The following is a 14,100-nucleotide window of genomic DNA, read 5'->3' as shown; positions in this document are numbered from 1 at the left end:
AGTTTTTTTTTTTCTCTACCTTGTCAGGCCTAAGGACCTATCTCCTTGCTGGGATCTTTGGGCCTAGCATTTTTTCCTTCTTTTTTTTTTTTTTTTTCTCTCCAATCAAGTCTGTTCCAGTGAGAACTATAATCAACTGCCGGACTGGCTGATGCGCTGGATACCCTAGATCTTTACGGTCTCCCCAGTCTTGCCAGCGAACGCGTGCAGACTGCAGCTCCGCGCTAAGTCGGCCGCGACATAACCCCACAGGACGGGGGCTGGCTGGTGAGTGAAAGGCCTTATGAGGACACACCCGACTGGGTCACGGCCTGAGTCGCAGCGTACCTCCTGAAGTCCAGTCTTTCTATCAACATCCTGGAAATTCGGGTGATCAGGCTTTGCCTGTCAGTGGAATATTTCAATCAAGGGGGCACAAAGAGTGCCCTTGCGGCCAAAGTGTCTGGCATTCTAAGGTGGGCAGAACAGTAGGTTCCAGCCCTCTCTGCTGTGCACATTCCAGGGGGGCGGAATTGGCAGGCAGACTACCTCAGTCGGCAGGCCCTGAGTCCGGGCGATTTGGTCCCTTCACCTGGAGGTGTTTTAACTTCTTTCTCCTGTGGGGGACTCCCGATGTGTACTCTCTCCTCAACCAGAAGGTTCAGACGTTTGTGTCAAGGTCTCAAAATCCTCCTGGCAGTCGCTTTAGTGGCGCTTTGTGGCCATTATCATCTAGTCTATGCCTTTCCTCTGTTACCGCTTTTGCCGAGACTTCTGCCCTGAATCGAGGAGGAAGGGATTCCAGTAATTCCGGTGGCCCTGGATTGGCCTTGACGATCCTGGTACGCGGGCCTGGTAGCTGATGTTCCTTGGCAGCTACCTCTCAGAGGATCTTTTGTCTCAATGACCGATCTTCCATCCTGTTTTACAGTCGCTGGCTTTAACGGCCTGGCTATTGAAAGCCAGGTACTGAAGGATAGAGGGTTATCCAATTCGGTGATTCCTACTCAGTTAAGAGCTAAAAAATTTACTTCTCTGAAGATTTATCGTAGTTTGGAAGGTGTACATTACTTGGTTTGAGTCTTGGAGGGTTCCCCCCGTTCCTTTTCGGTATTGCATCTGCTGGAGTTTCTACAAAGTTGTGTAGATCAGCGTTTGGCTCTGGGCACCATGAAGGGCCAGATTTCAGTCTTGGCAATTTTTTCCCGATGCCACAAAATCCTTGGTGCACACTTTCGTGCAGAGTGTTCGCCATTTTGGCTCCTCCGGTAAGGTTCCCTGTACCTCCGTGGGATCTTAATCTGGTGCTGTCGGTTCTTCAAAAAACGCTATTTGAAAATATTTGTGAGATTCCTCTACTGACTCAATCACAGAAGGTGGCCTTCTTGGTGGCTATTACTTCTGCACGCAGGGTTTCCGAACTGGCTTCGTTGTCCTGTTGTTCGCCTTACCTAGTGGTTCACAGGGACAAAGTGGTTCTCTGTCACTGTCAGTTTCTTCCTAAGGTCCTCTCGGGTTTCCACTTGAATGAGGACATTGTGTTGCCTTTGCTGTGTCCGAAGCCAAAACATCCAAGAGAGATTGCTGTACATTCCCTGGATGTGGTTTGAGCCATCAGGGTGTACCTGGCGGCGACTTGGACTATTCGCAAATCAGATTCCTCCTTTTGTCCCTAGGGATGGTTCTTGTAAGGGGCAGGCTGCATCTGCTGCGGCCATTTCCATATGGATCAGGCAGACGGTGGTGCCAGGTTTATTCCATTAAGGGTCAGGTTCATCCTTTCCCTGTTAAGGCGCATTCTACGAGGGCGCTTAATGCCCCCTGGGCCTTCCATCATCAAGTGTCAGTGGTCCAGGTTTGCAAGGTGGCCATCTGGTCATCTGAGCACACATTAACACAGTTTTACAAGTTGGAAGTCCTGGCTTCTGCGGATGCTGCTTTTTGCTGCAAAGTTTTGCAGACAGCTGTTGCAGAGGCCTCTTGAGGGTGCTTTTTTTTTTTTCCCCCTTGTAGGTGGGCTCCAGTTGTTTCTGGTTGGGCTCTTTGGTTACCTGGTTGGCTATGTTTAGCCCTTTTTGGGAATTCTGTTTTTTTGTTGTTTCCCTCCCAACGGTCAATGAAGATATGAACCTGTGTCCTTCAATAAACGAAAGGGTAAACTGGATATTTGTCTTACCGTAAAATCCTTTTCTCTGATGTTCATTGACGGACACAGCACCCACCCCCTCTGTGGAGTTGGGTTATGTATTCTTCAGATGCTGCTTGTTACTAAACTGGGATCATATAGCCGGAAGTGGGAGTACACTGGGACTACCGCAGGGGCCTAGTCAAGCTTATTTAACTCTCTTCCGCCTAGTGTCCTACTCCTAAGGAGAGCAGCATAACCCAATGGTCAATGAAGATGTGTCCATCATTGAACATCAGAGAAAAGGATTTTACAGTAAGACAAAAATCCATTTTTTTTCTGTTTTTTTTTTTTTTTTTTTTTTTTTTTGAGGTGGCTTTTTTTTTTTTTGGTTATTAAGCCATTCTCTATTAAACCCCTTTCACACGATGAGACCAATCTGGTCCGCCTGTCCGTATTTCAGGCAGACCTGATTGAGCCACCCATTCTACTCCTATGGTGAGGTGGATGTCAGCGGACGTGTATGCTGACACCTGTCTGGCATCTGATCTGACAATATCTGCTGAAAACAGATGGATGGCGATATGTTCGCTATCCGTCTAGCTTGTCGGATTGGATGAAAACAGACATGCTGTTATATTTTCATCCAATCTCCCTATAGAGTAGAGCGAGACTCTTGACAGGTCTGCCTTTGCACAGTGAGCAGAGATGGACCTGTCATCTGCCTGCTCAGTGGGGCTCATTGGAGCGATCCCTGCTGAGCTAGCTGAGTCTGTGAAACCGGATCGGCCTGTATGAAAGGGGCCTAAGATACTCAGTTTTGGTTTCTGACTTTCTCCCTGTTAATGCAATTGTAAGACTGCCCTGTCTCTTTCCTGATCTCCTTTCTGTTAAGACTTTAATAAATATGTGCCTGACCGGGGCGGTTAGAATACTTTGGACATATTGGTCAAACTCTAGTTCTTTGCGGACTTCTCAGTTATATTTGTATTTAACTGCTGTAAAATGCAGGTTGGGGTGAAAATGAAAGGTATCAGTACAATGTGTATATGACTTCTGTTGCTTCAGTTGACTCCAGATACACTCCTAAATGAGATGTAAAAATAGGTAACCAATATGGCAAAGATCCCTTCAGCCCTCCAGTGTCCATGATCACATCCTCTCCATTGGGCTCTTCTGTCTTCACCCGGTCATCTTCCACTTTCAGTCTTCAGCCATCTTGATTAGTTCGAATGGCATAAGTCCCTCACATGCACTTGGGAGTTGGTTTGTCCCGGCCCAGAATCCTGCTGAGACTACGCGGAGCATGAGTGGCTCAGTGTACACAAACCATTAAGAGTGCTAACAGGCAAATGGAAACGCCTATGACAGACGCATACTGGGGGGGGGGGGGGGAAGAACCTATCTTTCAGAACTTGTTACCAAAGCAACTTTACATCTGCTTTAATATACAAACTAGCTTTGGCAGCAATTCTTACACTCACTCTGGCCCTGTGCCCCCCAAGCTCACTGCCCGTAAGTCCAGCATCACTTTTTTTTTTTTTCCTCGGTCAAAAGACACCCAGCGCCATAAAACTCAATTACGGTTAGCAAATGGCATCAAGGTACCCCTTCCTGGGGACACATCATTAAGCCCCTTTGGGCTAACAAGAGAATGCTGCAGGTAAAAGCAGCACATTGATTGGCTCTCTGTAAAGTGAAACTCTGGCCAGACTACAAAAGTTAAACTGCTACATGCCCTCACTTCTATAAGTCAATTTTTACCATACTAGCGGTTAGGGATTTAAGGACTAACAACTGGCGGCCATGTTTGGGTAGTCCAGTGGCCATTTCTCTTTCGTTCATTGACAAACACAGCTACTGATATTCTTAAACATCCTCCACATTCCTCCACATCTGCAACCATGCATGAAAAGGCGCTGGTGGAAGCACGGATTGCTGTGTGTGTGAGACCTTAAAAATGTAGGACGCAGCTGGGCTTGTTCTCTTTGGCACTCAAAAGCCATCCAGAGTGGCAAAGGTGTTTCCTCTTTTGACAGAATTGTCGCTAAAGAGTTGGGACGACCAAAGCGTCCCCTTGGGGTCCCTAAGAGATTTTCTAGGCGATACCCTATGAGAGGAGTCCCTTCTTAAGAAGTGGACTGTTCCACTGGTGGTGGACCCTCCGGTTTCCAGATTGAACAAGGCAACCATGATTCCGTTTGAAGAGTCCCCGGCCTTTAAGGATCCAGCTGACAGGAAGGCAGAGGCTGTGGCCCGCAATATGTACACTCTCTGGCTGGTTAAGCACTGAGGCCGGTATTCACCATTGCCCTTGCGTCGCAAACTGACTGAGTGGGCTAAGCTTTATACGCTGTGACCTGGAGGGAGAACAGCTCCCCCCCTGTCTTTGCTGAGCTGGCAGACCAGCTGGTCCAGGGGCTGCAGTTTATCTGTGATGCCTCTTTGGATGTGGCTTTGCTCTTTTTCGACAGTGGTCCTTTAAACGTGTCTTTTGGCTTTACCACTTAACGACCAGCGACGTAGACCTATGTCGGCTGGCTTTGCGTAGTAATACCGGGGTGAGGCATCATCCCGGTACTGTTTTTTTAGAGTCGGCGGTCGGCTTTCCGGTGGTAAAAACCGATGCGGCTTGGGATCGTTACCCTGGCGAGCCGGAAGTGATGCCCCCTCCCGAGGCTTTGCCCGGGTCTCCCGTCCCACCGGGAAACCCGAGCACCCAGCCGGCACTCCCAAGCGGCTTAGATTGGGTCTCCGATGATGTAACCCGGAGGCGGCATCCATGACGTCACGTCCGGGTTACTCTGCTGCTAAAGGCGGCAGATTAAAAAAGTGGCAGTATTCAAAAATGCCGTTTTCGGCGTTTTGAATACATGGAAGTGTAGTGGAGGGGTCTAGGGTCTTAGCCGCCCCCATCGCCGTTAGCTCGCGCACGAAAGAAAACGTATATGGAAGTCACGCCGCTAATAAAATCGCTGTTCTAACCACACGTGAGGTATCGCCGCGATCGCCAGAGCATGAGCAATAATTTAACAAAAAAGAGCTACACTCTAACTCCAAACTGGTAACCGTTAAAAAATTTTAAAGCGTCGCATATGGAGATTTTTATTGACCGTAGTTTGTCTCCATTCCGCGGGTGTGCGCAATTTTAAACCGTAACATGTTGGATATCTGTTTACTCGACGTGACCTCCTCATTCACAATATGCAAAAAAAAAAAAAAAATGGGCTAACTTTACTGTAGTTTTTTTTTTTAAATGCAGTGAAATGTGATTTTTTTTTTTTTGTAATTTTTTTTTTTTTAAAATGGCGTTTGGAAAAACCGCTGCGCAAATACCGCGTGACAAAAAATATTGCAATGACCGCCATTTTATTCTCCAGAGTCTTTGCTAAACAAAAAATATATATAATGTTTGGGGGTTTTAAGTAGTTTTCTAGCAAAAAATATGGATTTAAACTTGTAAACAAAAAGTGTCCAAAATAGGCTTGGTGGAAAAGTGGTTAGACTTTGAAAAAGGCCTTGACTGATCTTCCCTTTCATGATCGCCTGTTTGGAGCTACTCTGGATAACATAACATTAATAAATCTCTCACAGGGGACAGAGTACTTTTCTTCCGCAGGCTACTAAGGGCAAGGACCCTCGTCGTAGACGTAGGCCCTCCTTCTCTGCTCATAAGTTTTATCGTCCCTCAGGGTCGACTGACAAGGGATCGAAACCTTTCAGGGCCTCCTCTAGAGCATCCAAACCAACCTTGTCTGGCAAGCCGAGAGAAGGGCTTCTCCAGACCCGGGGACAAGGCTCCTTCTGCATGAAGGTGCGCCCTCATCCTTATTGGGGTTGGGGGGGGGGGGGGTGGAGTCTTTGCTGGTTTCTGGATCCGTGGACTTCCCTAGTACAAGACAAGTGTAGTCCAGCTACAAGTTTGAGTTTCTCTCTTGTCCCCCAGCAAGGTTCTTTCCTTTCAACTTGCGCCTGTCCCAGGACTGCTTACATGGTCTGTTTGAGGCTGTACAAGACCTGTTATTTCAGGGGTTATTGTCCCGGTTCTGACTTCGGAATGTTTTCAGGGTTTTTACTGAAACCTGGTTACAGTCTCCCGGAAGGAAGGCAAGATGCGTCCAATCCTGGATCTCAAGGTGTTGAACTGCTTTGTGCAGGTGCAGAAGTTCAGGATGGAGTCCATTCACACGGTGGTGGCAGCCCATTATCAACATTATCAAGGATGCTTACCTTCACATTCCAATATGTGCTGGTCACCGGCGCCTTCTCCGCTTTGCTGTTGGGAGAGGAGCAATATCAGTTTGGCATTACTCTTTGGCCTCTGCTCCTTGGGTCTTCACAAAAGTGTTGGCCCCGGTGCTAGCATCGTTATGCCAATGGGGGATCACGGTACTGGGATACTTGGATGACCTCCGTACCTCTCGGATGAGCCAGGGATCGAAGGTGTCCCTGATATGGTGGCTTTGTTCTCTGGCGCTTCGGCTGGGCAAATCCTTCCTCCCCTTGTATTGGAGAGTGATCACCACAGATGCCAGCCTGTCTGGCTGGGGAGGCATCCTTTGCAAAAATTCTGCTCAGGGGCTCTGGACACTTAGTGTCCAGACTACTGATCAATGTCTTGGAACTCCGAGCAATCACTGTGCCTGGACCATTGGACAAATCGTCTTCAGGGATGCCATGGCTTATGTCAGTCATCGGGTGGCACAAGAAGTGTCCTGGTGGCTCTGGAGGTATCTGGCATTCTAAGGTGGGCAGAACGGTTTCTTCCAGCCCTCTCTGCCGTGCATTCCCAGGGCGGAAAGCCGGAAGGCAGGTTATCTCAGACGGCAGGCGTTGAACCAAGGGGAGTGGTCCCTACATCTGGCGGATGTTTCAGAAGTTGTGTGTCCGGTGGGGCATCCCCGGGGTGCATCTGTTGGTGTCTCTGCTCAACAACAGAAAGGTGCAGAGGTTTGTGTCTCGGTCACTGGATCCTCTGGCAGACACCACAGACGCGCTGGTGGCCCCGTGGGCTCAGTATCAACCGATTCATACCTTCCCTCCTCTCAAGCTTCTGCCAAGACTTCTACGCAGGATCGAGGCAGGAGGGATTCTGGTTGTCTTAGTGGCTCCACACTGGCCTCGCTGGGCTGGTATAATCTGGTTTGCCTGGTCGCCGACGTTCTTTGGAAACTTCCTCTCAGGAGGGATCTGCTGTCCTACGGACCGATCTTCCACCCTGCTATACAGTCACTGGCTTTGATGGCTTGACTGTTGAATGTCAGGTGCCGATGGATAGAGGTTTCTGTATCGGTGATTCCAACGCGGTTTAAAGCTAGGAAATCTACTTCTAGGAAGCTCTGCCATCGTACGTGGAAGACGTACATTGCGTGGTGTAAGTCTCTTGGGGTTCATCCTCGCTCTTTTTTTTTTTTTTTTTTTCGGTGGTTTGGATCTTTACCTTCCTTTTTAACGGGGGTTAGGCAGAAACTGGCCTTGAGTACTATCAACGGCCAAGTGTCGGCCTTAGTGGTCTCCTTTCAACGGCCCTTGGCCACACACTACCTGGTGCGTACTTTTCTTCAGGGATTTAGGCACTTGGCCCCTCCAGTGCCGTCTCTATTGCCACCTTGGGACCTCAATTTGGTGCGCTCAGTCCTTCAGAAGCCGCCTTTTGAGAATCTTTGGGAGATTCCCCTGCTTATGCTGTCCCAGAATTCTATCAAGGGTCAAGTTCCTCCTTTCCCTGTCAAGGGGCGCTCTACTCGGGCGCGCTCAGTGCCTCCTGGGCCTTCCGTCGTTGGGTGTTAGTGACGCAGGTTTGCAAGACAGCCACTTGGTTGTCAGTGCATGCTTTTACTAAATTCTTTGAAGTGGATGTGTTGGCATCTGCGGATGCTTCCTTGGGCCGGAAGTTTTTTCAGGCTGTTAAGAAGATCTGTTCCCTTTTTGGGGTTTTTGTGTAAAGGTGGGCACTGTTTTTTGAGCTCCTGCTACCTGGTTGGCTGTTTAGCCTTTTGATTTATTTTTTTTTGTTTTCCCACCCCACATGTTTGGCACTGCTTTGGAACGTCCCAATGGTTCAAGAATCCTGAAGAGCTGTGTCCGTTAATGAAGGAAAGGGAAAATTGGATTTTTGACTTGCTGTAAAATCTATTTCTCTGCGTTCATTGAGGACACCGCACCCACTCCTCTATGGAGTTGTAATCCTTCTGACACTGCTTGTAACAAAACTGAGTACCTATAGCAGAGAGGGGGGAGTATACTTCCTGGGACTGCCCATAGGCGTTGTCTTGTTCATGTATTTTTTTTTTCTGCCTAGTGTTTTACTCCTGTAGGGGATACAGTATAACCTAATAGATCAAGAATCTTGAAGAGCTGTGTCAGTCAATGAATGCAGAGAAATGTATTTTACAGCAAGTCAAAAATCTAATATTTTTACGGACAATGGCCTATGCAATCAAGGGGGCTCAGATATTAAACTTAAAGTAGCTTCGTAAAATGTTAATTTTTTTCTGTCATACCTGTGGGCCATATGGGGGGCCTCCCTGGGAAGCCTCGCTGAAAAGCTTCCAGTTGGCAATCCCCACGTCCTGCCTTGTTGCTTTTTTTGGTGTAGCCCAGCTTTCTCTCTAGGTTAGAGCTGTAAGAAATTCAAAATGAAAAATGTAATATATTGCAGCTGACTAATCCTTAGATGTGGTGGCTGCATCAGTTTATAATCGGTTACAGCAAAGGGTTTTGTTTTCCTTTTTGGGATTAAGGTTTTGCATGAACAAATAAAAGCTTATCATTTTAATTGACCCTGCCAGTGTTAAGTGGTTTGTCCCACCCATGTAAACTGATTCATTCTGCTGGAGAGCTTGAGCTTTTAAAAATCTACAGACTTGCTGGCAGGATGACCAGATGGAAATAGAAAAAAATACATTCTAAAAAAGGAAACGAACATAGCCATCACATCTAAGAGTTGGTAAGCTGCAATATGGTTTCTTTTGGGTTTTAATCTGCTTTAAAAGAAATATGGGTAAAAAAAAAAAAACCTAGATGGATGCAGCACCGATCCGATGCTGCATCTGTCCCCTGCCACGTTTAAGACTGAGAACTACGCCATCAAAGACCGTTAATGTCACAGTTCTCAGTCTTTTGTGAGCAGAGAGCTGGTGACTTAGTCACCAGCTCCCTGCTCTGCCCCTCCAGCACTCACTGGAGCGCTTTGGAGGGGGCGGGAGTGGTTTGCTCAATCTCCCAGTGGCTCGCTGATAGCCTGAGCCAGCTTGCCAGTCCAGGCATCTGGATGGATCCTGACTGTTAAGCCTGGATCTTTCCTGAGCCTGAACCAGCTGAGTGACAGCTGACGGTGGGTTTTTGCCTGCTATTGGCGTAAAATGGGTCACAGGAGTGCAGAATGAACTGCAGTCCTGTGATCCCCAGGAGAAGTACAGCCAAAAAAAGTTTTGGCTACATTTATCCTTTAGGTTTGCCTTGCCATGTTACATGTCCTTTATTTACCACTTAAACTGCTTTATGGTTTTAAATTGTTGAGCTGCACAGACTATAGACTCTGAAGACTTGTTTGACACTCCTTTGTCAGCAACTTGTATATACAGCAATTTCGTGTTTTTTTTTTTATTTTTTTTTTTTATATATATAGTTTTCTTTTAGAAATTGAAACTATTGTATGTATTTTAAGTGAAAACTGTTAACGGTTTATAAATGTGTTTTTTTTTTTTTTTCTATGCAGTGACATAGATCTAGTTGTTTTTGGAAAATGGGAGAATCTACCACTGTGGACACTTGAAGAGGCATTGAGGAAGCGCAAAGTGGCTGACGAAAACTCTGTTAAAGTTCTTGACAAAGCCACGGTTAGTTGCACTTTTGTTTCTGTAGCTATACATATTACTACTGGGCTAGTGCTGGATTTTGTATATTCATTTTTAGAGAGAGACCCCGTTGCCATATTAACAGTTGCAGATAAAAAAAGCAGTAAAATCCTAGTATTGCCCTGTCCTCTCAATGATCATTTTACAAAACCAGAATAAAACTATTTTAGGTTTAACTTATCCCTTCATTAAACCAAGACTCACACCTAGTGTATGCAAAAATCTTGTGTAGTGTAAAACCCCTAATTATTAGGTTCACTTTGCCCAACACAGTTTTTTTGCCCATATTAGGCTATTTCAGGGGGGGGGGGGGGGGGGGGACACTGGACTTTATCTATACAGTGGAAACCTATATCTTTGACATTGGATTCTGTCTCAGCACTGGCCCTGACTTTTCACATACAGGTAGTGAATGGGATCTAGGGGATTTATTACTTTTTGAGGATCTTCACCCTTCATATCTACAGGGAAGATTTTGCTGCTCTGTAAAGTGGTTTTTCACAGGGCAGCCCAGTTCCTCCTTATCTTGGGTCCCTCTCTGGCGCTCCTGGCCCCTCTCTCCTGCCAAGTAACCTCACAGCAAGCAGCTTGCTATGGGGGCGCCCAAGCTGAGCTGCTGCTCTTTTTGTACATTCAGACACGGAACCACAGCTCTGCCCCATCCCCTTGACCCTTCTCTCTGGGGAGGGAGAATCCCTGGACTTTGATGCTCTCATTCAATGTCGCTGGATTGAGATGGGGCTCAGATAAGTATTAGGGGGGCTACTGCACACAGGTGTTTTTATCTGAATGCATCAAGATAAACAAAAAACCCTTCTGCCTTTTTGAACCACTTTAAAAACACTTTTTTGTGTAAGTTGGTGGTATATTTTAGGCAAGGAAGTAGTGGATTTCAACTATATTCCATATACAGTATGTCTTCATTATGCATACACCATTTTTGAATTTAACAGTCTGATATGAGCAGAAAACCCCTGTGTTGAACAATGTGCACCTAACAAGTCTGTAATACACTAAAACAATATTTCTCTTTCATTCATTGACTGACACCGCTCCATATCATCTTTGACCCATGGGTTATGCTGCTTTCCAAAGGAGTAGGACACTAGGCGGAAAAAAGTTTGACTATGCCTATAGGGCAGTCCCAGGGGGTATACTCCCACTTTCTGCTCTAGCTCTTCAGTTTTTTTTTTTTCTGCCTGGTCAGTAGTAAGGACCTAGTTCATGCCTGGGATCTCTGGTCTTGGAATTTTTTTTTCCTTCCTTTTTTTTTTTTTTTTTTTTAAACTGATTTTTTTCTTTTATTATTTTCTGTTCCTGTGAGAACTACATTCAACTGCCGGACTTGGTGACGAACTGAATATCCTAGATCCCTATGGTCTTCCCAGTCTGGCTAGTGCACAGGCACAGCTCCGCGCTAGGTTGGCCGAGACAGTCCCACTGGAAGGGGACTTATCAGTGAGTTCAACGCCTCGCGAGGATGCATAGCCCTGGTCATGACCTGAGTCACAGCATATCTCTGGCCTGCTGCCCCCCCCCCCCCCCTCATTCCAAGATGGTTGGGTGGTCTGGCCGTAGTGGTGCCCACCCAGTTCCATGGTGTGCTAAATATTGTCCCCCCCCCCTCTCTCCCTTTGTGGTCCCTCGGGATGAACGTGGGCCCCTCCCTGGGATGGTTGGACCCCCGGGTTCCCTTCCATTCCCCCCAGCCCTTCTAACAGTCACAGTGGGTCTTTTGCCTCTAATACCCCCCCCCCCCCCCCAGGATGAGGTAAGAGCTGGCCCTGCCACTTGCTCCAGTAGGGGAAAGGGGGAGTGGATGTGGTTGTTGCTGACCGGGCTGTCCGATCACACACGGAGGTCCTTGAGCGGGTTCGTGGCCCCCTGGGGGTTAGTGACTGGGGCAGGGATGTCCTTTGGCTCCCTGTGGGGGTTATTGAGCTGGGGGAGGCAGATGTTTTATTTGCGGTTCCGCGCCTCGCGTGGCCGGATCAGGCCAAAAATTTCGACCACGGCTGTCCCGAGTGCCTGACCAAGCTGTCAGAGTGCCTGACCAAGCTGAGTTGCTTTTATAGCGGGTGTTACTGCCAACAGGTACATGCCTTACGTGGCAGGATCGGGCCAAACATTGACACCGCAGCTTTGCGGCTGACTGAACTAGCTGTCTGAGCTCCTGACTAAGCTGTCCGAGCTGCTGGCGGACTCGCGACTCTTGCCGCCGGAACTTCCCAAAATTTAGGCTGCGGCTTTGCAGCTGGCTGTTCGAGCTGCTGACCAAGTTGATAGAGCTGCGGACGGGCGTATGCCTACCCCCCGGTTCAAGGGGGGGCATATGGTGTGCTGTGATGGCGCTGCATTGTTTAGTGAAACAGCCATTCTTGTGTGGGTGAGGGTACTCTGCCTGCGCGTCTGCATCACGACCGCCCTTCTGCACCGAGGGTGTCGGAGCTGGCAGTTGTTTTATTGTTCACCTTACTTGGTGGTTCAGAGATAGTGGTGCTTCGTATCTGCCAGTTTCCTTCCTAAGGTCATCCTCTAGTTTCCATTTAAATAAAAGCATTGTGTTGCTTTCCTTGTGTTTATAAGCCTAACCACCTTGAGGAGATTGCCTTACATTCTTTGGATGTGGTTCAGGCACTCAGGGTGTATCTGGTGGCGACTGAGTCATTCCAAAAAATCGGATTCCCTGTTTGTCCTACGGATGGTTTCCATAAGGGGCGGGCTGCGTCTGTTATGACCTTTTTCCAATGGATCAGGCAGACGGTGTGCAGGCCTCTTGTACTATAGGCTAGGATCCTCTGTTTTCCTGTTAGGGTGTGTTCTCAGAGGGCACTTAGTGCCTCCTTGGGCCTTCTGTCATCTGGCATCAGTGGTGCAGGTTTGCAGGCGGCCACCTGGTCATCCGTGCACAATTTCACCAAATTTTCTAGGGTAGATATGTTGGCATCTATTGATGCTGCCTTTGGCCGCAAGGTTTTGGAGGCGGCTGTTGGGAGAGAATTAGTCCTTTTTTGTGGGTGACAATTTTTGCCAGGTGAGCTAAAGTTGTTTCTTGGTTGAGCTCCTTTTTAACCTGGTTGGCTACGTTTAGCCGTTGGGAAGTATGTTTATTGCTGTGTTCTTCCACCCCTTATGTTGATACTGCTTTGGGACGTCCTAAGGGTCAAAGAAGATATGGCACTGTGTCCGTAATGAACGAAAGAGAACTGGATTTTTGGCTTACCATAAAATCATTTTCTCTGATGTTCATTGACGCACACAGCATCTGCCCCTCTAATGAGTTTAGGGGTTATGTCCTTCCTACACTGCTTGTTGCAAAACTGAAGAGCTAGAGCAGGAAGTGGGACTGCCCTATGGGCGTAGTCGAACTTTTTTACACCTAGTGTTCTACTCCTGTGGAGAGCAGCATAATCCAAGGATCAAAGAAGATATGTAGCTGTGTCTGTCAATGAACATCAGCGAAAAAGATTTTAGGGTAAGGCAAAAAAACTGTTTTTAAAACTCTCTAGGTGCAAGTCCTGGTTTTAGCTGCAGCCTTGGTTGTACTTCTCTGTTATATAAGGCTATTTTCTGGTATTTCTGTTCTCTTTGGAGAATCTTCAGAATGTAAGGAAGAGATGGGAGGAGGGTAGAGGTTGGTTTTAATTGGGGATGAAATAAGGCAATATGGTTTTAATATATTGTATAATAAAGGTTCATTAAGGTGACATGGCCAATGTGGGTTTTGTTTATGTTCGAATTAGGTTTTTAATGGAGTATATAATGGTTACTCTAAAACACGTATAAATCTGTGGAAGTTCATTAAGAGCAGCTTTTGCTTGTGGTGTTTGGTTTTACTAGGGTTGATATACTAAAGGCAAATTGACTGTGCACTTTGCAGTTGCTCTCTGCAAGTGCATTTGCTCCAGAGCTAAGTAAATGAGGAGAAGCTCTACTGAAATTATCCAGCTATGTGCAAAGAAAAATGCTGTTATTTGCAAAGTGAAGCTTAACCTCATTTACTAAGCTCTTAAGCAAATACACTTGCAGGGTGCAAATGTATTGTTTATTTTGCCTTCAAATCCAGCGCCAATATGTCTACTAGGGCTCTAGATTTATAGGGTTTGATTTTTAGGCCTTAAAGGAGGATTCCAGCCA

General features: G+C 47.0%; 1 protein-coding gene across 2 annotated transcripts in view; it reads left to right on the top strand.

The window, feature by feature from the left end:
- Positions 1-14,100, top strand: part of TENT4B (terminal nucleotidyltransferase 4B) — a 134,694-nt gene that overhangs the window by 57,415 nt on the left and 63,179 nt on the right. For both annotated transcript variants that reach the window (XM_082270885.1, XM_082270886.1), the window contains exon 4: positions 9,825-9,945. In XM_082270885.1, coding sequence (XP_082127011.1) covers positions 9,825-9,945 — 121 coding nt within the window. The remainder of the gene's footprint in view (positions 1-9,824; positions 9,946-14,100) is intronic.

Source organism: Pelophylax lessonae (genome assembly GCF_965119305.1).
Source record: "Pelophylax lessonae genome assembly, chromosome: 10".
In the NCBI taxonomy this organism is placed as follows: domain Eukaryota; kingdom Metazoa; phylum Chordata; class Amphibia; order Anura; family Ranidae; genus Pelophylax; species Pelophylax lessonae.
This window is presented reverse-complemented; position numbering and strand designations above follow the sequence as displayed.